At 32.9% G+C, this 20,818-nt stretch overlaps 13 protein-coding genes and 1 pseudogene across 14 annotated transcripts, besides 4 other annotated features; 6 read left to right on the top strand and 8 right to left on the bottom strand.

The window, feature by feature from the left end:
• Positions 1-20,818: part of a mobile genetic element that runs on past both edges of the window.
• Positions 18-602, top strand: TVAGG3_0089550 (His-Me finger endonucleases family; the record flags this gene model as incomplete). The annotated part of the gene is made up of 1 exon (XM_051222397.1): positions 18-602. One exon carries the CDS (start codon positions 18-20, stop codon positions 600-602), a length of 585 nt encoding a protein of 194 aa, XP_051107383.1.
• Positions 646-1,065, top strand: TVAGG3_0089540 (protein of unknown function, DUF4108 family; the record flags this gene model as incomplete). The annotated part of the gene is made up of 1 exon (XM_051222396.1): positions 646-1,065. One exon carries the CDS (start codon positions 646-648, stop codon positions 1,063-1,065), a length of 420 nt encoding a protein of 139 aa, XP_051107382.1.
• On the bottom strand, positions 1,082-1,534 carry TVAGG3_0089530 (uncharacterized protein; the record flags this gene model as incomplete). Its single annotated transcript, XM_051222395.1, has 1 exon — positions 1,082-1,534. One exon carries the CDS (start codon positions 1,532-1,534, stop codon positions 1,082-1,084), a length of 453 nt encoding a protein of 150 aa, XP_051107381.1.
• TVAGG3_0089520 (protein of unknown function, DUF4106 family) lies at positions 1,571-2,446 on the top strand (the record flags this gene model as incomplete). Its single annotated transcript, XM_051222394.1, has 1 exon — positions 1,571-2,446. The coding sequence occupies one exon, from the start codon at positions 1,571-1,573 to the stop codon at positions 2,444-2,446; it is 876 nt and encodes a 291-aa protein (XP_051107380.1).
• On the bottom strand, positions 2,900-3,556 carry TVAGG3_0089510 (KilA, N-terminal/APSES-type HTH, DNA-binding family; the record flags this gene model as incomplete). Its single annotated transcript, XM_001285005.1, has 1 exon — positions 2,900-3,556. One exon carries the CDS (start codon positions 3,554-3,556, stop codon positions 2,900-2,902), a length of 657 nt encoding a protein of 218 aa, XP_001285006.1.
• On the bottom strand, positions 4,016-4,336 carry TVAGG3_0089500 (organellar and viral DNA polymerase type B; the record flags this gene model as incomplete). The annotated part of the gene is made up of 1 exon (XM_001298749.1): positions 4,016-4,336. One exon carries the CDS (start codon positions 4,334-4,336, stop codon positions 4,016-4,018), a length of 321 nt encoding a protein of 106 aa, XP_001298750.1.
• TVAGG3_0089490 (organellar and viral DNA polymerase type B) lies at positions 4,608-4,930 on the bottom strand (the record flags this gene model as incomplete). Its single annotated transcript, XM_051222393.1, has 1 exon — positions 4,608-4,930. A coding segment is annotated over one exon (323 nt), but the record flags the coding sequence as incomplete, so codon positions are not given.
• Positions 8,016-8,600, bottom strand: TVAGG3_0089480 (phage tail repeat-like family; the record flags this gene model as incomplete). The annotated part of the gene is made up of 1 exon (XM_051222392.1): positions 8,016-8,600. One exon carries the CDS (start codon positions 8,598-8,600, stop codon positions 8,016-8,018), a length of 585 nt encoding a protein of 194 aa, XP_051107378.1.
• Positions 8,620-8,775, bottom strand: TVAGG3_0089470 (uncharacterized protein; the record flags this gene model as incomplete). The annotated part of the gene is made up of 1 exon (XM_001305801.2): positions 8,620-8,775. The coding sequence occupies one exon, from the start codon at positions 8,773-8,775 to the stop codon at positions 8,620-8,622; it is 156 nt and encodes a 51-aa protein (XP_001305802.2).
• Positions 8,795-9,196, bottom strand: TVAGG3_0089460 (uncharacterized protein; the record flags this gene model as incomplete). The annotated part of the gene is made up of 1 exon (XM_051222391.1): positions 8,795-9,196. One exon carries the CDS (start codon positions 9,194-9,196, stop codon positions 8,795-8,797), a length of 402 nt encoding a protein of 133 aa, XP_051107377.1.
• On the top strand, positions 9,306-10,171 carry TVAGG3_0089450 (annotated as a pseudogene). Its single transcript has one exon. A coding segment is annotated over exon 1 (866 nt).
• Positions 12,592-12,954, bottom strand: TVAGG3_0089440 (uncharacterized protein; the record flags this gene model as incomplete). Its single annotated transcript, XM_051222390.1, has 1 exon — positions 12,592-12,954. The coding sequence occupies one exon, from the start codon at positions 12,952-12,954 to the stop codon at positions 12,592-12,594; it is 363 nt and encodes a 120-aa protein (XP_051107376.1).
• Positions 16,987-17,166: a mobile genetic element.
• Positions 17,440-17,483: a mobile genetic element.
• Positions 17,440-17,483: a terminal%2Cinverted (terminal inverted repeat of tvBac_105 transposon ID:TVAGG3_0089420).
• TVAGG3_0089410 (uncharacterized protein) lies at positions 17,620-19,293 on the top strand (the record flags this gene model as incomplete). Its single annotated transcript, XM_001298994.1, has 1 exon — positions 17,620-19,293. The coding sequence occupies one exon, from the start codon at positions 17,620-17,622 to the stop codon at positions 19,291-19,293; it is 1,674 nt and encodes a 557-aa protein (XP_001298995.1).
• TVAGG3_0089400 (uncharacterized protein) lies at positions 19,948-20,169 on the top strand (the record flags this gene model as incomplete). Its single annotated transcript, XM_001298995.2, has 1 exon — positions 19,948-20,169. A coding segment is annotated over one exon (222 nt), but the record flags the coding sequence as incomplete, so codon positions are not given.

The raw sequence follows: 20,818 nt of genomic DNA, 5'->3' as shown, positions 1-20,818 counted from the left end.
TTTTTATTTTATTTGAAATGTACGCTGAGTTTGTTGGAAAGGACCGTTGGGAAACTTGTTTGTTAGATGAGAAATATGAAATTCACTGTTGTGAGTCATTTGAAGTCAGAAACAAAAAGACAAAAAGAGTTTTAAGCGGATGGGAGCGAAATGACGGATATGCTATGATGAGGATGGGTGGAAAAAACTATTTTAAACATATTGTCATTGCAACTCATTTTATACCGAATCCTAACAATTTACCTCTTGTAGACCACATAAACCGTATAAGAAACGACAATAGACTTGAAAATTTACGTTGGGTCACTCTTTCTGAAAACAATAAGAACAGAGGCAAATTTGGAGATATTGTATTCGAATTTGTCGACGAACTAGAAGATGAAGCAATTGAAATTACAGACTATGGCAAGCATACGCTTGAGTTTTACTACTATAGCGAAGAACAAGACTCTTTCTACTTTTATACCGGTGTAAACTATAGAAAATTACAAGTATATTTTACTAAGGATGACTATGCTTATGTAAACACTAGAGATACAGATGGAAAACACGTTCATATACTTCTTAACAAATTCAAGAAGCTATATGGCATACCATTTTAAAACATTTTTTAAAAAAAAAATATTTTTTTATCCGATAGAAAAGATGACGAAATATATTTCAGTCAACAAGTACATGACAGAAGTCAAAGAAGAACTAGACCCATTCATATATTTGAATGTTTACTTCTACCATTTTGAAAAGTCTACATTTGACAAAGTTTGGAACATCGAACCCGTTAAGTTTGCTATTGTGACTAAAAATGGTGCGAAATTTGAAGACTTAGACATAGAAGGTTTGTTAGCAGTCAAAGAAAAATTTGACAGAAGGTTCTCAAACCTTAAAGAAGGCAAAGCATACAAACTTGTTATACCTTATGAACCAAAGAAAGCAGACGACTATGAATATTATGAGTCTAAGATAGTTGAAGTTCAAGGTAAATTAGGTAAAAAGATTTTAGAGTCTAAGCCAGTGTTTGCTCCTAAAGAGGAAGAGAACATTGACATTGACCCAGAAATGTTCTAAAAATAAAATTTTATTTTTACATGTCATATCTCACCTTCTCTGGCTCTGGCTCTTTCTTCTCTTCTTCTACTTTCTTTTCTTTCTTTTCTCTCTTCTTCTTCTTCTTCTCTGGTGGAGTTATGTCAAATTTGGCGCAACCATATTTATGTAAAAGGTCTTTGTCCTTTAATAGCTCTTCTATTCTGTTTTCTATTTCATCTTCAAGAACAGCGCATGTGTCTTCTTTGCATTCTAAGAACTTTTGTTGGACTTCATCTTTCCAATCGGCGTCATCTCTGTCAACAAGTCTGTCATTGACAAACTTAAAGACTTCTCTGCCTAATGTTTTATGGTTCTTGTCATATTCCCAGAAACAGAACTTTAGAACAAATTCCCCTTTCTTGTTTACACTATGTAAGATTTTATGGTCTACAGATGTTTTGCTGTCGAAAAGCTTGTCTCGAATATAGATAGCGAAATCGCTAGACATTTTCAAAAAGATAAAAATTTTAATTTTTCTAAAAATATGTTAGAAAAAAAGTTTGCTGACATTGACAAGAAATTTGAGAATGTTTTAAACAAGAACAAGAGGAAGTTAGAAAATGCTCAGATAAAACCCATACATGACAAGTTCTTATTTGCTCAGAATGGTATAACAGGTCTAATCGCACCACCTGGGTCGGGTAAGACTTTCACTTATCTTAAAATGGCTGCACAACAACAAGAACTAGATGAGAAGAACCCATTCTATGAGTTAGTTGTTATTTGTTCGACTTCTGGTCAATTTGACCAAACCGTCAATTCGTTCAAAGATATTATAAAAAAGTCTAAGTTAGTATGTATAAAAGACTCTGAGTTGTTGGATTGGATAAAGAAGTACCAAAGAAGGGTTTTGAAGTACAATGCTATAAATGAGTATATAAATTCGAAGTTTAAAGACCCAAATGAGGAAATGCAGAGAATATTAGAGAAGAAACACTTCAGAAACAAACAGAAAGAGATAGAATACATTTCGAAGAAATTGCAATCTTACGATTGGAAGACTTACCCTCACAGATGTCTTCTTATCTTAGATGACTTTGCTTCTCATCCTTTGTTAAAGAACAGAGAACAAGACATGTGTCGAATTCTCAAGAAGCTCAGACACTTTAACATCTCAGTTGTCATTTGTGTACAGACAGCAAAGAGTTTAAGTAAGGATGTTAAAAGAATACTTACTGATATCATACTTTTCCCTGGATTGTCCGAAGACGATTTCATGGAACTTATGAAAGAGTCCATGGCAGGTAAGTTTGACAGACATGAACTATGGGAGAAGTACAAAGTCATACAAGACCCTCATACTTCTTTCAGAATTCACATCTACGCAAACAAAGTTCAAATTGTAAAAAGTCAAGCTTGAAAAATCTAAGTGTTTAGTCTTAGTAAGTCTGTCGGATGGAAGAGTTCTTCCAGTTGTCGGGAAAAACTTTTTCTGTCGGATGCAAGAGTTCTTCCTGTCGGATGCAAGAGTTCTTCCAGTTGTCGGGAAAATATTTTTCTGTCGGATGGAAAAACTTTTTCTGAAGGTCGACCAAAAAGTTCTCAATTTTCTAAAATTTGAATGGTTTACGGACGAACAACAAGAAAAATTTTTCCAGTTGGAAGGAAGAGTTCTTCCAGTTGTCGGGAAAAACTTTTTCTGTCGGATGCAAGAGTTCTTCCTGTCGGATGCAAGAGTTCTTCCAGTTGTCGGGAAATTTTTTTCTTGTCGGATGGAAGGACTCGGAATGCCAGAAGGATTTGACAAGACAATTTACTTTATAGAGCTACCTGAGCCATCTTTGGTGTCAAGCGTAAAAATAAAGAGTGCAATTTACTCTACTTGTTTGAAGTTGTCAAAATACTCTGTTATCTTTTCTTTCAGTAGCGGTAAATCTTCTTTGAAGGTAAGAATTGTACAACCTTTAATATCATAGTGTGTTTGAGGTAAAGTATCTTGAACTATTTGTTTCACATCTTCATTTGGTGTCATTGAAATCGGTAAGTTTTCGCGATAGAACCAATTTCTGTCAGATTTGTAAATCTTAGCAAGGTCGTAAAAGCTTTTGTTGTTTCTTCTGACTAAATGCAACATAACCATATCTCTGTCTTCTTCATTTTCCATCTCTTCAGTGTAAATCATATACTTATAGTTCTTTTCCTTTCCTTTTGGTACCGAACGTGGTATTCTTTTCTGTATGTTTTTGTCTTCTTTCATCATATCTTCTCTCTGCTTTGTACAAAGTTCGTCAAGAAGTTTACAAACATACCATGCATAGCGAGGTGAAGCCCACATTGCTATTGAACTAACTAGGAACTTATGAACATATATACCTTTTAGATGCAATGGTAAGTTTTGTCTGTCTTGGTACATTTTTTTAAGTTCTACATGTTCAAACTCACTGAGGAGTTCATGAGTGCTATTTAATTCAAACCAGTCTTGTGGTTTCTTAGTATCTGGAGCAAAACATGCTGTCAAAATACTTTGCATTTGGTACATGTCATCTTTGACCGAACGAATGAGACGGAGTTGTTTGTTAAACTGAACCCACTCATATTCTTCATTTATGGCTTCATGAACGATAGCAGTTGTTGTGTTCTCTGATGTTGACATATCTGTCTTTACATACAAAATAAAAAAATAAAAAAAAATAAAACTAACTTTATTTTTTCTATCTTATGAAAATTCATGAAATTTGGTCATTTTTCAGTAAAAATATATTTTAGGTGAAGAGGTGAGATTTCACCTGTTTTTTCACCTCTTTTTTCACCTCTTGAATTTTGTATAAAAGATATGATTTCAGGGATTTTTTTTACGAAGTGTCAAAGTTCTCTTCGTCACTCATAACAGTTATATAATGAAATTTGGTCATTTTTCAGCAAAAATATATTTTAGGTGAAGAGGTGAGATTTCACCTCTTTTTTCACCTCTTTTTTCACCTCAGTTATTTTATAAGCGTTTTACATGAATTGTACGATGTATATTTGAAATCCTAAACAATTTCGTAGCTTCTATTTCTTCTGTCAGTACATCGAATGTTTTAACTATGCCGAAAGTTTCTTTATACTTCTTCTTGACATCAGATAGAAGGAAATCGTCTGCTGTTGGATAGTTTTTGTTCAGAAATTCTAACATGTCCATTTTATTTTCTGCTGGCTTTTCTGCTTCTTTCTTTAAATCTGCATAGTCGTTTCTCATACGTTCTATCTCTTTGACTGAGTAGTTATATTTCCTAATTGCTGCCTTACATTTAGAACATTGCGGGTTCATTTTTGCATTGTACATTGAAACCTTACCTGCTAGTACGACTAAGGCGTCAATGGTTTTCTTTAAATCTGAAGCAGTTGGTCTTATCTGTTCGTTCCATATTTTACCCCTTCTGTCTTTATCTCTTATCTGCCATACACATTCAGCAACTAACGAAACAAAGTTGTCGTAGGTCTTAAATTCTTCAGATTTGTATATGTCAGAAACATTTTTATATACCATATCGCAATCTTTGTCCATAACTTTGTGGTTGCAATGAAATCCAAGAAACTCATAGTTAACCTTACGTATGAACTTCTTTATTTCTACTGAGTCAGTTGCTTTGACTTCTATTTCATCGAATTCTGGAATAGTGAGCTTTTGTTGTTGTATTTCAGGAAGTTTAGGTAAATGGTCAATAATGTCCTGCATTTCATAAAGATACTGTTCATTTGTTTCATCTTTCGCACTACAGTCTAAATTATTTGTTAAAAGTTCTTGCTTTATCTTCTGGATTTCTGTTTCGAAAGTATATGAAGAAGGAATGAAGCTTTTCATCTCTACTAACATAGAAGTTGGGTTCATGACTAACGAGTTTGGTGCTGTTGTTGCTAACATGTTCTTACAATAAAAATAAAAAAATATTTTTTTAAAAAAACCAACTTTATTTTTTATTTCGGGAAAATTCATGAGGTGAAAAAACAGGTGAAAAAAGAGGTGAAATCTCACCTCTTCACCTAAACATTATTTTTGGGTCATTTACGCTCATTACGAAGAAGTTTCGACAAAACATTTACGAAGAAATCATGAAAATTCAAGAGGGTGAAAAAACAGGTGAAAAAAGAGGTGAAATCTCACCTCTTCACCTAAACATTATTTTTGGTGTAAATTTCATGAAAATTCATGAGTTTTCTACGATGTTAGAAAAGAGGTGAAAAAAGAGGTGAAATCTCACCTCTTCACCTAAACTTTATTTTTGGTGTAAATTTCATGAAAATTCATGAGTTTTCTACGATGTTAGAAAACAGGTTAGAAAACATGTTAGATCTAACATTCTAACATAAACTTTATTTTTGGTGTAAATTTCATGAAAATTCAAGAGTTTTAGACCATGTTAGAAAACGTGTTAGAAAACATGTTAGATCTAACATTCTAACATAAACATTCTCGTCAAATACAAAAAAATACAAAAAAATGACACTAACTTTATTTTCTGACTTTCACAAAAGACCAAAAATATACGCTTTACATGTATTTTTCAGCAACTTCGTCAAATAATTTTATAGCACTATCTATTCATCTACTTCAAACGTTTCTTTACCTTTCGTGGGAGCACCATACATCTTCTCAAACTTTTCAAGTAGTTCTGTTTCAGCAGCTCTCATATCGTTAACAAACACAACCTTAACTCTATTGACTGTACTGTCATATCTTTGAGTTAATTATATGTTCTTCCTATCTTATATCTCTTTGTATTGAAGTCCTTCGGTTTCTGAACGATGTAAAGTAAGCCCTCACTGCAACGTTCCGTATCGATGAACCATATGTTATGAAATTATATCCAACAACTGGGTCAATCCATAACAAAACTATCGGTAAAGACTTTTGTCAATGAGATATGCTGTAGTTCCATAGAATCTTACCGATTCATAAGCTCAGGATTTCTTGTCAAAATTTTCTGAGTTGAAGCAATTCCAACCCAATGCCATGTTTTCTTTCCAGATGGAGATATAATGTCTGACAAAGAATATTTGTTGTATTTCTTGAGTATCTTACGTTTAAATCACCTATTCTAACCCGTCATTGTCTATCTTTTTAACTGTTTCAAACTCAATGTTTAACATATCTGTTCTTACATACAAAATAAAAAAAATAAATAAAATAAAACTAACTTTATTTTTTCTATCTTAAGGAATTTCATGAAAATTCACCTGTTGAATTTTGTATAAAAAGCAACCCGCTGTTTTCCGACGGTTGCTATATTCTTCACAAAATGCTTGTTTTGAGGTCGAGCCACTTTTGGCTCCACCGTATTCTTTCAACCAAAAACTCATTTTTGTCGAATTCAGCACAAAATTCATGACAAATTCATGAGGGTGAAAAAACAGGTGAAAAAAGAGGTGAAATCTCACCTCTTCACCTAAAATATATTTTTCAATACTTTTTCAGCACTTCTCCGTAGTTATATATGAAAGACAATTCGAGATAAAAGTCGTAGTACAATGGAACAATATGTTGCACACCATTTGTTGTGAACCAAACTTGAAAGTCAGAGAAACTGTTACTCGGTGGTTCGTAAAATTTAGAAGCAAAGTCATAAAAGTCCTTACCGATACAAAGAAAACTATTGTTGCTTGAACTGAAACTTGCATGACACATAACATTTTGAGGGTCAAACACGTTTCTATAAACTGTCAATCTGTTGGTGGGCGTATAAACCAGAACGGACCGTCAGGTGGTAATGGTTCGTTCTGGTTTAGTAACCGAAGAAATTGTGCCCAAGAACGTTTGTCTACTTGCCAAAATAAAAACTGTGTATCTCTTGGAGGGTTATTTTCAATCCTTTGAAATGAAACTGTGGAGTTCATCTTGTCATATTCTAGTTTCAGATAGTATGTTCCATTTAGTAAAGAATCGTATTTTTCTTGAAATTCCCAGTAGTATTTGTTTATTTGAGTTTGAAAGTCATTTAGAGTTTTCTCAAGACTTTCGTCTGAACGAACCGTAAAGATTCTCATTTCGTCAAATTTGTCTAGTAGACCGTCAGAACCTCTATACCGCCCATGAAAATATACTGCAAACATAAACGCGTTAGTTCTTTTTGAAAACAAAACTCTTCTAAATCCTATTGCCTTTGCATCTGAAGGACTTTGAAGCCAACGAATTGGATAGTCAAAGCGGTAGGAGCCAGATGAAATTTCTTCATCTGATATATTCCTACCGGCATTTGTGAAGATATAGTCTAACGGTTTTGTATCTGCTACTTTTGTTCTTTGTTTTTCAACCTGAAACATTTAATATATGTAAAAATATACTGTTTTAAAATAAATGTTTTAAAAAAGTATGCCATATAGCTTCTTGAATTTGTTAAGATATAGTCTAATGTATTTTCCATCTGTATCTCTAGCGTTTACATAAGCACAGCCTTCCTTAGTAAAACATACTTGTAATTTCCTATAGTTTACGCCGGTATAAAAGTAGAAAGAGTCTTGTTCTTCGCTATAGTAGTAAAACTCAAACATATGCTTACCATAGTCTGTAATTTCAATTGCTTCATCTTCTAGTTCGTCGACAAATTCGAATACAATATCTCTAAATTTGCTTTTGTTCTTATTGTTTTCAGAACAAGTGACCCAACGTAAGTTTTCAAGTCTATTGTCGTTTCTTATATGGTTTATATGGTCTACAAAAGGTAAATTGTTAGGGTTCGGTATAAAATGAGTTGCAATGACAACATGTTTAAGATAGTGTTTTCCACCAATCCTCATCCTAGCATATCCGTCATTTTGCTCCCATTCGCTTAAAACTCTTTTTGTCTTTTTGTTTCTGACTTCAAAAGGCTCAGAACAGTGAATTTCATATTTCTCATCTAACAAACAAGTTTCCCAACGGTCTTCTTCAACAAACTCAACGTACATTTCAAATAAAATAAAAAAATATATTTTTTAAAAAAATGTTTTTATTTCATGCAATGTTTTTCTCTTTACTTTACGTAACCACCCGCTGCCAAAAGCCTTTGACGCCAACCCATACCAGCTAATGAAGGTTGACTTGGTTTAGTCTCCAAACTAAACTTTGGTTTTGGTTTATCTTCAGTTTTTGGCTTCCCTTCTTCTATTGGTTTTTCGTCACTTTTCGGTTCCTCTGACTTTACTTCACTTGCAGGTATGGTTGTGTCGTCAACATCTTCATAAATATCATATGCCATCTGTTTTTGTTTTCCTTTCAACTTTTTGTGTTTGTTGTAAAGTTTAGAATATTTCGACTCTAAGTCAATGAGATGTTCTATAATGAACTGTTGGTCGGTAAAATATACTTTTCCATCTGTTGTCTCGAAAGCTCCTTCAGACTTCAATATTTTATTTGTGAGAGTCTGTTTCTTTTTTGAGATACTAGCCGTTCCATTTCTATGAAAAGTGACTTTATAGTTAGGGTTTGTATTTCCAGACCTGGCACTTTCTATTATTGAATTTTTTTCTTCATCTGTAAGTTCTTTGACAGGTTTTGACAATGGTTCTGAACTTTTTGTTTGTGGTGTCAAATCTACCGTTTCAACTTCTTCGGTCATTTCATCTCAGTAAAAAATTTTAGTTTGGTTTGTTTTCAACTGGTTGTTTAGGTTTTTTAAGTCGGTCTAAAACTTCTTGAGGTATAGGAAGAACTTGACAAACACGTGGTTGTGTAACTGCTGGAAGCCGACAAATCCATCTTGAGCCCATTTGTCTCAATGCTGTATTGTTCATTTCATCTCAGTAAAAAAATTTACATTCCCCACGTTTGAGGCGGTTGCGGTTGGTTGTTGTTTACCCACTGTTGTGCATGGTTATATCCTCTGTTAAAGAATCTTTCACCTTGGTCCATATAGTGCCCTGCTTGGTTATAGTAGTCATTTGCTTTGTTATAGTAGTTTCCTGCTTGTCTGGAAACATTATCCATCCATCCTTGAACTTTTCCTCTTGTTTCAGGATTTGGAATAAGATTTGTTGCATCTCGTGCTACATCCCAACCTTTCTGTACAGTTTGTATAATAGGTTGTGCTTTCTCTTTAAGTATACCTAATGTACTCAAAATCTTCCTTCCAACTCCAAATACACCTCTGGCTATTGTTCCCACTGCGGGCAAAAATCTAGATGCAACTCCTGCTAATGCGCCAAATAAACCCATTTCTTATAGGATAAAAATGACGAATCCAAACAAGGACCCCTATGTTTCTAAAGCGACAAAGAAAGCACTCATGGTAAAAATCTTTAGTTCAACACCAAATGCTTGGTTTATGGATATCTTGGAAAACATTCCGAGGTATAGAGAAGATGGACCACCATACTGGCTAATATTTGTTGGTCAAAACACAAGATACTGTGAAGCCATACCATTACAATCCAAAAATATTTTAGATGTGAAAACTGCTTTGACAATATTCGTTGACAAATACCATCCAACAAAACTGACATCTGACTGTGAAAGTTCTTTCAAATCAGACGATATTAAAAACTATCTGCGTTCAAAAAATGTAAACCAATATTTCATTGTCGACCAAAACCATTCTGCTCTTGGTGTCATTGACAGTTGTATAAAAATCTTAAGAGACTTAAACCAACCACAAGGTGGTGAGGTAGATGAAATGTCATATGACGACAAGTATAGACACTTCTCCATGGCAAAGATGAGACAAGTTTTAAATATTTACAATAACCGTAAACAAAAAGGTTTGGGAAACCACTCCCCGAAGAAATGAAAAACAACCCTGACTTAGAGAAAGACTATATATTTAATAGTTTAGTCAAAAGAGACAAACAAGAAAGAATGCCAGGCTTCAAACTTAAGAAAGGTGACAAAGTAAAAATAGAAATACCTAAACGCGACCCATATGAAAATACTATTGACTATGACAACAATGGGAACTCGACAGGTACTCACATTCGTGTTCGTAAAAATAGAAGAAAGTATACAAGAGAATATTATGAAGTTTTAGGCAAACATGGCAAAATGTACAGACTGCAAGCAGAAGATAAAACTACTATTGTCAGACCTCGTTTCAAACTTGTTAAGGTTCAAGGTGGTATACTTTCAAAGACAGTTCCTAACAAATATAAGACAACTCCTGACGAATATGCTAAAGAAGTTGAAAATGACGACTAAGCATTTCTATACCATGCGTAAACTGTCATGTAAGGTGGCATGTAGTCTTTACTTTGTCCCGTTGTTTGCGTATACCCTGAAACGAAATGTGTATGGTTTCCTTCTCCCTGAGTGTCACTCCAGTAACAATTTATAGCAAACTTAACGTCGTCTTTAACATCATATCCTTTACCTTTTGTCATTCCTGACCAATCCCAATATCTATGCTTATGCCAACCTGCTTGAGATGTACTTAAATCTATGTAGTGACTGTGTGCAGGTAAGTTTTCACCTGAAATCGTTTTACTTCCACCTGTTTCCTTTGAAGAGTTTGCACAATACAAAAACCTGTCGACTATTTGAGTCCAAGTTCCAAAACCCAGAACTGTTTCTGGTCTGGTAGAGTTCATTGACGTATAAATAGAGCCTATAGGATATAATGTTTGAAGTATTTCTGTCTTTAATGTTTGAAGCTCTGTTTTGTCTGCTTTCTTGTATAACTTTTCTTCAAGTTCATTTACGTCAGAAATGTTATGTCTATGATATTTTTGTGGGTATGTTCCTTCTGTCCATGCGAAAATACGTTCTTTTGTTGCATCTACATATCCTTTTATCCATGTCGAGTCTGCTTTTGTATTCCTTAACTCTGTAACACCTTTCTCAAGCTCTTTCAACTGTTGTCCATCTTCCATTAAACCTCTGGTATGACTTGAAACCGTTTGTGCCAACATATCTACAGTTTCTTTGTCGGCTTTAAGGTCTAAACATCCTGAAACCCACCCTGTATTGGCTTTACCTTCTAAAATCTTTGTTGTCCGTTCATGGTACCATTCAACCATTTTTTTAATTTCTTCATCTTTTTCATCCACATATTCCTTATCTGCCTTCTTCACTAACGCACTAGCCATACGTGCTAACTCATCGTCAACATACTCTTTGTCAGCTTTGTTGTCAACATCCTCTTTTGTTGCATATGTTGCATCTGCTCTGTCATGTTCTTCTTGAACTTTTTCAATGACATACCCTTTGTCAGCTTTGTTGTCAATATCTGCTTTCAAAAGAAGTTCTTTTATAGGCTTCTCGTTTAAAGTTCCTTTTGTTGGATTTACACAGACAGTATGGTTCTTACTGTCTTGAAACAGAAACTCATCTGTCATTGGGTTTAATGTCAGTTTTAAGTTTCCTTCTTTCAATGACTCAGATATCTTAGAATAGTTTGAAAAGTTTGTTGTGTTCTTATTTAGAGCTTGTATAATGAGTTGTCGGTTGTGTTGTATTTCTCTCATAGACGCTGTTTCTTTCGACATTTTTATTCTAGATAAAATATGCTTCCAATAGAAAAAAGAAAATTCAAGAGTTGCTACAACTAAACCATTAGATGAACTTTTTACTAATGTCGGTCAAAAGTTTGAGACAGAGACCGTAAAGCATGAAGGCTATCGTTTTGACTACCCATTAAGATGGCTAAGAGACCCATCTGTCACAAAAGCTATTGGCTTTCGTAGAATGAAGTTTGTGTCTGTAGAAGATAAAAGTTTTCCATTTATTGTAAGGTTTCATATAGATTATATATCTGAAGGGAAACGAAAAATGTGGGAAGAAATTGAGCTAATACAAGTTGACCTTTCATCTTCTCTACAGACTGCGTTAAAAAAATATAGAAGATAAAATAAATTCATGTTATGCAAAATATGCTGATGAATATGCAAATACCGAGAGCACACTTTATGTGAGAATTGTATATGACAAACAAAATTCACAAGTGTCATTTCAAATCTACGAAGACAATCCAAAGAAAGACGAACAAATATATACAGAATTCACTGCAATGTCATGGTATTATTTGCAAAGAATGTTAAATCAGAAAGTCGAACTTCCTTTAGCAAATATTTACAGTCGATATGCAAGAGATGAACCATATTTATTTAAAGATGTTTTCGACCCAGCTGCTATTATTGTTCATGCTTCATTTTCTGGCGCTCAAAACTCTTTCTTATGCTTGGCAAATGACTTTTACGAAAAACCTACAAAGTTATATGAACCGCCGAGTGGAAGTATTTCAGACTTTCAAGTATGGTTTACTTACAGATGGAAGAAAAAGAATAATTCCATTATACCATGCGTTTTACTTAGAACTTAGTTTCATATACAACTACTATCGAACGATAAAAATATAATTTTTTAATACGGTTGAGGTGTTGGATTTGGTTGCCAACTAGACTGTGGTGCAGGTTCAGGCTGTTGTATAACAGGAGCTTGTTCTTCTGGTTCAGGGTCTTTAGGTATAATACCAACGAACTGACCTACTCTTTACCAATATTTTTGACACCGTTCCATACTCCTCTTCCGACAGATTTTATTCCATTCCATATACCTCTTCCAACATTTCGAAAGAAGTTTCCTATCTTACTGAAGAAACCCATTTTACTATATGTAAAAATCTAATGTCCGCCTAGTCTCTTACGTTTCCTGTTGAGTTCCATAGCGTTCTTTAACTGGAGCTCATACATTCTGTTTCTCCTCTGGTAGAAAACATATTCTGGGTCAACTCCTGTGTTCGCGTCATCTGCATAAAGTTGTTTATATCCCACTTCAGGGTTTGTATAAAACTCTTTCCATCTCATATTTGCATACCATGGTGGCAAACCTAACGCAGCGTCATTTGACATGGCAGTTTGCATTTGTACATCTGTTGGCACTTGACCATAGTTTGCCATTGCAGTTTGTATTCTAACTTCATTTGGAATATTCTCTGGGTTTGGTTGTCCAGGTTGCTGTGCATTCGCTAAGTTCTGTGCGTCCATTTAATATTAGATAAAAATATCTCTTACGAGTACATATGCTGAACATTTGCTGGTATTGGTTCATCTTCATATTCTCTATATCTTTCTGCCACGTCAAATAAATAAATGACACAATGGAAAAAACCTAAAACAAGTAGTCCTATTTCAAACCACATTTACTTACCAATAAAATTTCTTTGTTATGACACTTTCTCCAGTTTATAGGACCTCTCTCATATTCTATCTTATCGTATCTAAACTCATAGTCATGTATGTCCTCTAACCATCTCATGACACTTTCCAAACCACTTTTATCGGATGTAAAGTAAAAGCATGGATGGTTATGTAAAACGTCTAAAGTTTCTAAAGAGTCTCTCAAAGTCCAGTCTACTTGGTATTGAAAATCCCATGTGTTATAGAACGGCGGGTCCACTATAAAGAAAATATTTTCCTTGTCTTTATATTTTTCATACAACTCTGTCCAATAACATCTCACAAACTCTATACCCTCAATATATTTTTCTATGTCCTCTTTGAAAACATTTGTATAGTTAAGATATAAAACTTTTGACATAAGTGTTTCAATGTCATGAACTCTTATAGCACCACTATATAATAGTCTAGCAGATATACTATCCCAGTCTATATATTCTGCTTTTTTCAAAACCTCTCTGACAGTATTTTTCTTATCTAATGGTATACGTTCCATCTTACCTATAGGTATCTTTTCTTTTAACTCACTCAATATTTTGTTTGTGTCTGGTATATGTTTGAGACGGTCCATATAGTTGTCGAAGTCATTGCATATAATCTTTGAGTCAGGAAATACAGTATGGCACAAATGAGATATATAGAAACTTCCACCGAACAAATCTACAAATGTTAGACCATTCGGTAGTTTCTTAAGTTCTCTCAATAGAATATCTTTACATCTACTCTTATTTCCAAAGAAGGGTAACGGTGGTTTTGTAAAATTCATTTTATATATATAATAAAAATGTTTTTTCCTGAAAAGTGACAGATGTTTTATTGTGACTTCTTCGTAAAGACTTTGTTGAGATTTCTTCGTAAATGACCCAAAAATATATTTTAGGTGAAGAGGTGAGATTTCACCTCTTTTTTCACCTCTTTTTTCACCCTCTTGAATTTTCATGAATTTCTTCGTAAAGACTTTGTTAAGACTTCTTCATCTAATTTCTCATGAACTTTCTTGTCTATGTTTTGTTAAGACTTCTTCGTAAAGACTTTGTCAAGATTTCATCGTAAAGACTTTGTTGAGATTTCTTCGTAAATGACCCAAAAATATATTTTAGGTGAAGAGGTGAGATTTCACCTCTTTTTTCACCTCTTTTTTCACCCTCTTGAATTTTCATGAATTTCTTCGTAAAGACTTTGTTAAGACTTCTTCATCTAATTTCTCATGAACTTTCTTGTCTATGTTTTGTTAAGACTTCTTCGTAAAGACTTTGTCAAGATTTCATCGTAAAGACTTTGTTGAGATTTCTTCGTAAATGACCCAAAAATATATTTTAGGTGAAGAGGTGAGATTTCACCTCTTTTTTCACCTCTTTTTTCACCCTCTTGAATTTTCATGAATTTCTTCGTAAAGACTTTGTTAAGACTTCTTCATCTAATTTCTCATGAACTCTTTTGTCTATGTTTTGTTAAGACTTCTTCGTAAAGACTTTGTCAAGATTTCATCGTAAAGACTTTGTTGAGATTTCTTCGTAAATGACCCAAAAATATATTTTAGGTGAAGAGGTGAGATTTCACCTCTTTTTTCACCTCTTTTTTCACCCTCTTGAATTTTCATGAATTTCTTCGTAAAGACTTTGTTAAGACTTCTTCATCTAATTTCTCATGAACTTTCTTGTCTATGTTTTGTTGAGATTTCTTCGTAAAGACTTTGTCAAGATTTCATCGTAAAGACTTTGTTGAGATTTCTTCGTAAATGACCCAAAAATATATTTTAGGTGAAGAGGTGAGATTTCACCTCTTTTTTCACCTCTTTTTTCACCCTCTTGAATTTTCATGAATTTCTTCGTAAAGACTTTGTTAAGACTTCTTCATCTAATTTCTCATGAACTTTCTTGTCTATGTTTTGTTGAGATTTCTTCGTAAAGACTTTGTCAAGATTTCATCGTAAAGACTTTGTTGAGATTTCATCGTAAATGACCCTAGTAGTATATTTTTGGTGTAAATTTCATGAAAATTCAAGAGGGTGAAAAAAGAGGTGAAAAAACGGGTGAAATCTCACCTCTTCACCTAAAATATATTTTTGGTGTAAAATTCATGAATTTCTTCGTAAAGACTTTGTTAAGACTTCTTCATCTAATTTCTCATGAACTTTCTTGTCTATGTTTTGTTGAGATTTCTTCGTAAAGACTTTGTTGAGATTTCTTCGTAAAGACTTTGTCAAGATTTCATCGTAAAGACTTTGTTGAGATTTCTTCGTAAATGACCCTAGTAGTATATTTTTGGTGTAAATTTCATGAAAATTCAAGAGGTGAGAAAAGAGGTGAAAAAACAGGTGAAATCTCACCTCTTCACCTAAACATTATTTTTGGTGTAAAATTCTGAGTAAAATGACAGATGGAACACATACTTTTTCAGTAAGTACATATGGGGTAGAAAAGAGGGTAGAAAACGGGGTAGATATACCCTTCTACCCTAAAATATATTTTTGTCTGATTTACGCTCATTACGATGAAGTTTTGACAAAGTCTTTACGAAGAAATCTTGACAAAGTCTTTACGAAGAAATCTTGACAAAGTCTTTACGATGAAATCTTGACAAAGTCTTTACGAAGAAATCTTGACAAAGTCTTTACGATGAAGTTTTGACAAAGTCTTTACGATGAAGTTTTGACAAAGTCTTTACGATGAAATTCATGAAAATTCAAGAGGTGAAAAATTAGGTGAAAAAACAGGTGAAATCTCACCTCTTCACCTAAAATATATTTTTATTGAATTCTGTATAATATTCTGAGTAATATGACAGATGTTTATATAACACTTTCTCTGGTTTATAGGACCTCTCTCATATTCTATCTTGTCATATCAAAACTCATAGTCATGTTTGTCCTCTAAGACTTCATTTATACTAAACATCTTCGGGGCTAGAAGGCACGAAGTGCCTGGAAGCCCCACTACCTTTTTTTTTTTTTTTTTTTTTTTTTTTTTTTTTTTTTTTTTTAAACGCAAATAAACGCATAACTTGGATTATATTTTACATATTACAATTAACTAATTTTTCAATTTTTATATAAAACTTATAAAATTCATAGTTAGACCCCTATTATATATGATACTATATATATTATCCACATATATGGTTGTGAGCTTAAAATAAATCTTATTTGTCATATTTGCAAATCATATTATCGTTATATTTTTCATCTAAAGAGGAAATATGGCTATTTTTAGTTATGAATGCATCTTTTTGTCCTTTAAAATATGCATGGTATAGCTAACTAATCTCAATTCTGTTTTGCAACAGATTTAATTAAATTTTATTCAGTTTTATATTTTTGATTGAAATATCGCAATTTAAGAATAACCCCGTATAAAAAATCGAATATCATTGAATTATGAAATAAAAAAAGGAAATTTAATTTAAGACCTTCAAAAAGTCATTTAATTGTGAAATCTTAGCCTTTAAAGGCACATACATCGATGAGCAATACTATTATTTTGAATTACATCCAAAATTACTATCGCCGTTTATAATCGTAGAAAAAACGAAAAAAAATTCGAAAAAAATGAGTGGGTTACAAAAGTGTGCTTTGTAAAGTTTGTAAAGTGCCAGATTTTAGGATTTTTGACATTGTAAAGTCGGCTTTAGTGAGGGTTATTTCACCAAAACATATTCACAAAATTACTGATAAATAAGATGTAATATAGACTTAATCCAGCTCTGGAAGATATTTTGAACTCTACATTAGAATAGTAGAGTTCAAAATATTTAACAGAGCTGGATTGAGTCTATATTAAATTTATTAAAGCCTGTTCCCAAAAGAACAGGCTTTAATAAATATGATTGAGGATTTCCAGAGCTCCATTTCTTGATGAATAGGAGCTCTGGAGCTCCTTGAGTTGACAAGGATTCGGCTGATCTTAAATCAGCAGAGGCCCAAATGGTAAAGGGCCTCTGCTGATACAGATTCAGGAGCTCCGGAGCTCCCTTTCGTAGGGATTAGGAGCTCTCGAGCTCCTGGAAAGGCAGAATGGTTCGAATGAAACATTAAATTTTTTTCGAGCCAAGTCCCCTGCAATAAGATACAATGTCAAAAAAATCACTTTACAAAATGGTGGCAAATTGGCCGCACAATTTTGTTACCCTCCCTCGAAAAAATAATAAAATTTCAAAAATCGATGAATTTATAAGATTTTTATTCAAAAGCGAATCATAAATACTCCTTATAATATAGAGGAATATAATACTATCTTGTTTCCGAAAGATATCTACTAGATATTGAGAAAAAGTACTTTACAGATTGAGACTGTCAAAAAAATTCTGAAGTTTACTTACAGACTACAGTGCAGCCTTAAACTTTATGACATTCTCACAATCTTTTCATAGTTATAGTAACATCTGTGACTACACAATTTCCGTATTTTTGGGACGATAAGGGGAAAAAAAATCATCAAGTTCGTTTGTAATTTTTTTTGAAAGTAAATCAAAAAAATGTGGGAAGATGAAGATAATTCTCCCCCACCTCCTCAAATTCAGAAAAGCAGAAGAGGTCAATCTCAAAATCCGAGGTTTAAAAGATCCAGAAATCTTCAAAAAGCTGAAAATAAATTCCCTGAAAACGATGTTAAGCGTACAAATGAAATATATGATGACCCTCAATATCTAGTAGAACAAAAAGCTCAAGTTCTTGCTGAAATTTATCAAATTGAACAAGAAATCGAGCCATTACAAAAGAAACTTGATCAATTACAACAATCACATCGAGAAAAGATAGCAGACAGTGTTAAATTCCGTCGTCGTTTTGAAAACGATTCTAAAGCTATTGATGCAGAAGAAAACAGATTTCACAAATCTGAAGAACTTTCTGAGCTTCAAAGTCAATTTAAAGAAATAGATAATCAGTACACATTCTTAGCATCATATTTCACACCGGAAAATGATAAGAAATTCAAGGCTGAGCTTGTTATGCAACGACAAGTTTTTGGATTGCTTAAAAAAGAAATCAATGATGCAAATATCAAGCTAAATAACATATACAAGCAGATAACAGACCCTCGCCTTACCGAAAATGTTGAAAAAGCCATGAAAATGACCGAAGAACAGAAAAATTTGGAGAAAAAACTCAAAAAATTACAGAAGAAACAAAAGGAAATACTCGATGAGCGCAAGAAGCAAAAGAAGCCAAAGAAATCTATCGAAGATCTTCAAAAAGAACTTGCAAGAGAGGAACAAAGACTAAATACAGCTGTAATCTCAAGAAAAAGGTTACAAGCGGAACTTGATTATTATAAACCTAAGCCTGTACAGACTATTAATCAAAATGAACCATATACAACCGAAGCAACCAAAGCAATTCCAGAAAATAATTCCGATTTCGATGAAGAAGAGGTTATTGCAGAGAAGGAATTCGATAACATTGAAGAAGAGGATGATTTTGAATCAGAAACAAATAAGAAAGAAAAATCCAAAGAATCTGAAAAAGAATTTGACTCAGATAGTGAAAAATCAGATCATAAATCAGAAGGAAAGGATGATTTTTCATCAGATTCGAGCAAAGATGAAAAGAAGAATGATTCTGATGGTGAATTTGATTCTGATAAAAAAGAATCTAAAAAGAGTAAGTCAGATGATGAACATTTATCATCCTCAAGTCATAGATCCGATAAATCTGTTTCTAAATCCCAAGAAAATGAATCTGAGAAAAATAATACCGAAAAAGACGAATTCTCTTCTGATTCAAGTAAAGAAGATAAAGATGAAGCAAAGAATACTTCATCTGAATTTGATTCCGATCAAAAAGAAAAGAATGATTCATTTGATTCGTCAAACGAAGGAAAACAAGACAATCACAATGAAGAATTTTCATCAAACGAAGTTAAGAAAGAAGAAATTCATGATAAAACTGAAGAATCTTTTGAGAATTTTTCAAGTCATGAGAATAAAGAAGATTCTGATCATAATAGCAATAAATATGCTGAAAATGATGATTTCGAATCAGATCCTCCAGATACAAAGCCAAAAGAATCAAAACAAGAAGAAGATAACCAAAAAAATGAAAATTTTGAGAAGGATGAATCAAAAAATAGCCTATCATTTAAGCAAAACATTGAAGGACTTCTTGATGATCTCAACCCTGACAACGATTCATTTGATTCCGAAAATTGAAAGAAATATTTCATTGTAACTTTTTATTTGTAAAGAAATTGTTTGAAATTATGTTCAATTAGAATTTTTAAATCTTTTGTTTAAATCTGATTTCATGTATTTAGGAAATACAGTGAACTTAAATAAAATATCGAGTTGAAAGAAGCATTAGTATGTTACTGCTTGTCAATACTCTAAGGATTAGTCAATAAACATGTTCTGTTATTCTCGAGCACTGTAAGTGATGTTGTTTTTAAACAGATATAAGTTATCCAGGTGTGACCCAATCCACAATGCATATTTATGTGTAAAATATATCCTTTTTCTGTCTACACTGTCTTGCCTCTTAATTTCATCGATCCACTTGTTTGGCTAGAATGTGAACTTATAGATAATATCACAAGAATCTATTGATGTTGCTAATTTAATTTTTTCAATTTTAAAAACGAAAAATAATGAATAAGTTATACAGGGAAAAATAATTTTTATAAGTCACATAGTTTTATTATTATCTTATATTTATAGATTTGACGATGGGATGATTTGAATTAATTTTTTTTTATCGATAGATTTTTTTTTCTTCAGGAGTTTATGATTAGTAAAGAGGAATTTGCACTCCTGCAGCAGAAATTTAAAGAGCAAAACCTTGAAAAGGATCGATTATCAAAGCAAGTGATGGAACTAACTGCTCAAAATCAAGCAATTCCACAATTACGTCAAAGAGCAGCAGAACTTCAAGTAGAAAACGAAAAAGATGATACCAAACAGATGGAAGAACTCGGTGTAGCAACTGCTGAATTGAAAGCGTTGCGTCAAAAAATATCTAATGTCAAGAATTCACAAGATTCCAAGAAGAATGTTAAATTAGAACAACAACTTGATACATTATTTGACCAGGATTTCTTCGTAAATGACCCAAAAATATATTTAGGTGAAGAGGTGAGATTTCACCTCTTTTTTCACCTCTTTTTTCACCCTCTTGAATTTTCATGAATTTCTTCGTAAAGACTTTGTTAAGACTTCTTCATCTAATTTCTCATGAACTTTCTTGTCTATGTTTGTTAAGACTTCTTCGTAAAGACTTTGTCAAGATTTCATCGTAAAGACTTTGTTGAGATTTCTTTAAATGACCCAAAAATATATTTTAGGTGAAGAGGTGAGATTTCACCTCTTTTTTCACCTCTTTTTTCACCCTCTTGAATTTTCATGAATTTCTTCGTAAAGACTTTGTTAAGACTTCTTCATCTAATTTCTCATGAACTTTCTTGTCTATGTTTTGTTAAGACTTCTTCGTAAAGACTTTGTCAAGATTTCATCGTAAAGACTTTTGTTGAGATTTCTTCGTAAATGACCCAAAAAATAATTTAGGTGAAGAGGTGAGATTTCACCTCTTTTTTCACCTCTTTTTTCACCCTCTTGAATTTTCATGAATTTCTTCGTAAAGACTTTGTTAAGACTTCTTCATCTAATTTCTCATGAACTTTCTTGTCTATGTTTTGTTAAGACTTCTTCGTAAAGACTTTGTCAAGATTTCATCGTAAAGACT

The sequence above is a fragment of the Trichomonas vaginalis genome, chromosome IV (genome assembly GCF_026262505.1).
Source record: "Trichomonas vaginalis G3 chromosome IV, whole genome shotgun sequence".
NCBI classification, from domain to species: domain Eukaryota; phylum Parabasalia; order Trichomonadida; family Trichomonadidae; genus Trichomonas; species Trichomonas vaginalis.
Note: the sequence above shows the minus strand (reverse complement) of the source record. Positions and strands in the feature narration are given on the sequence as shown.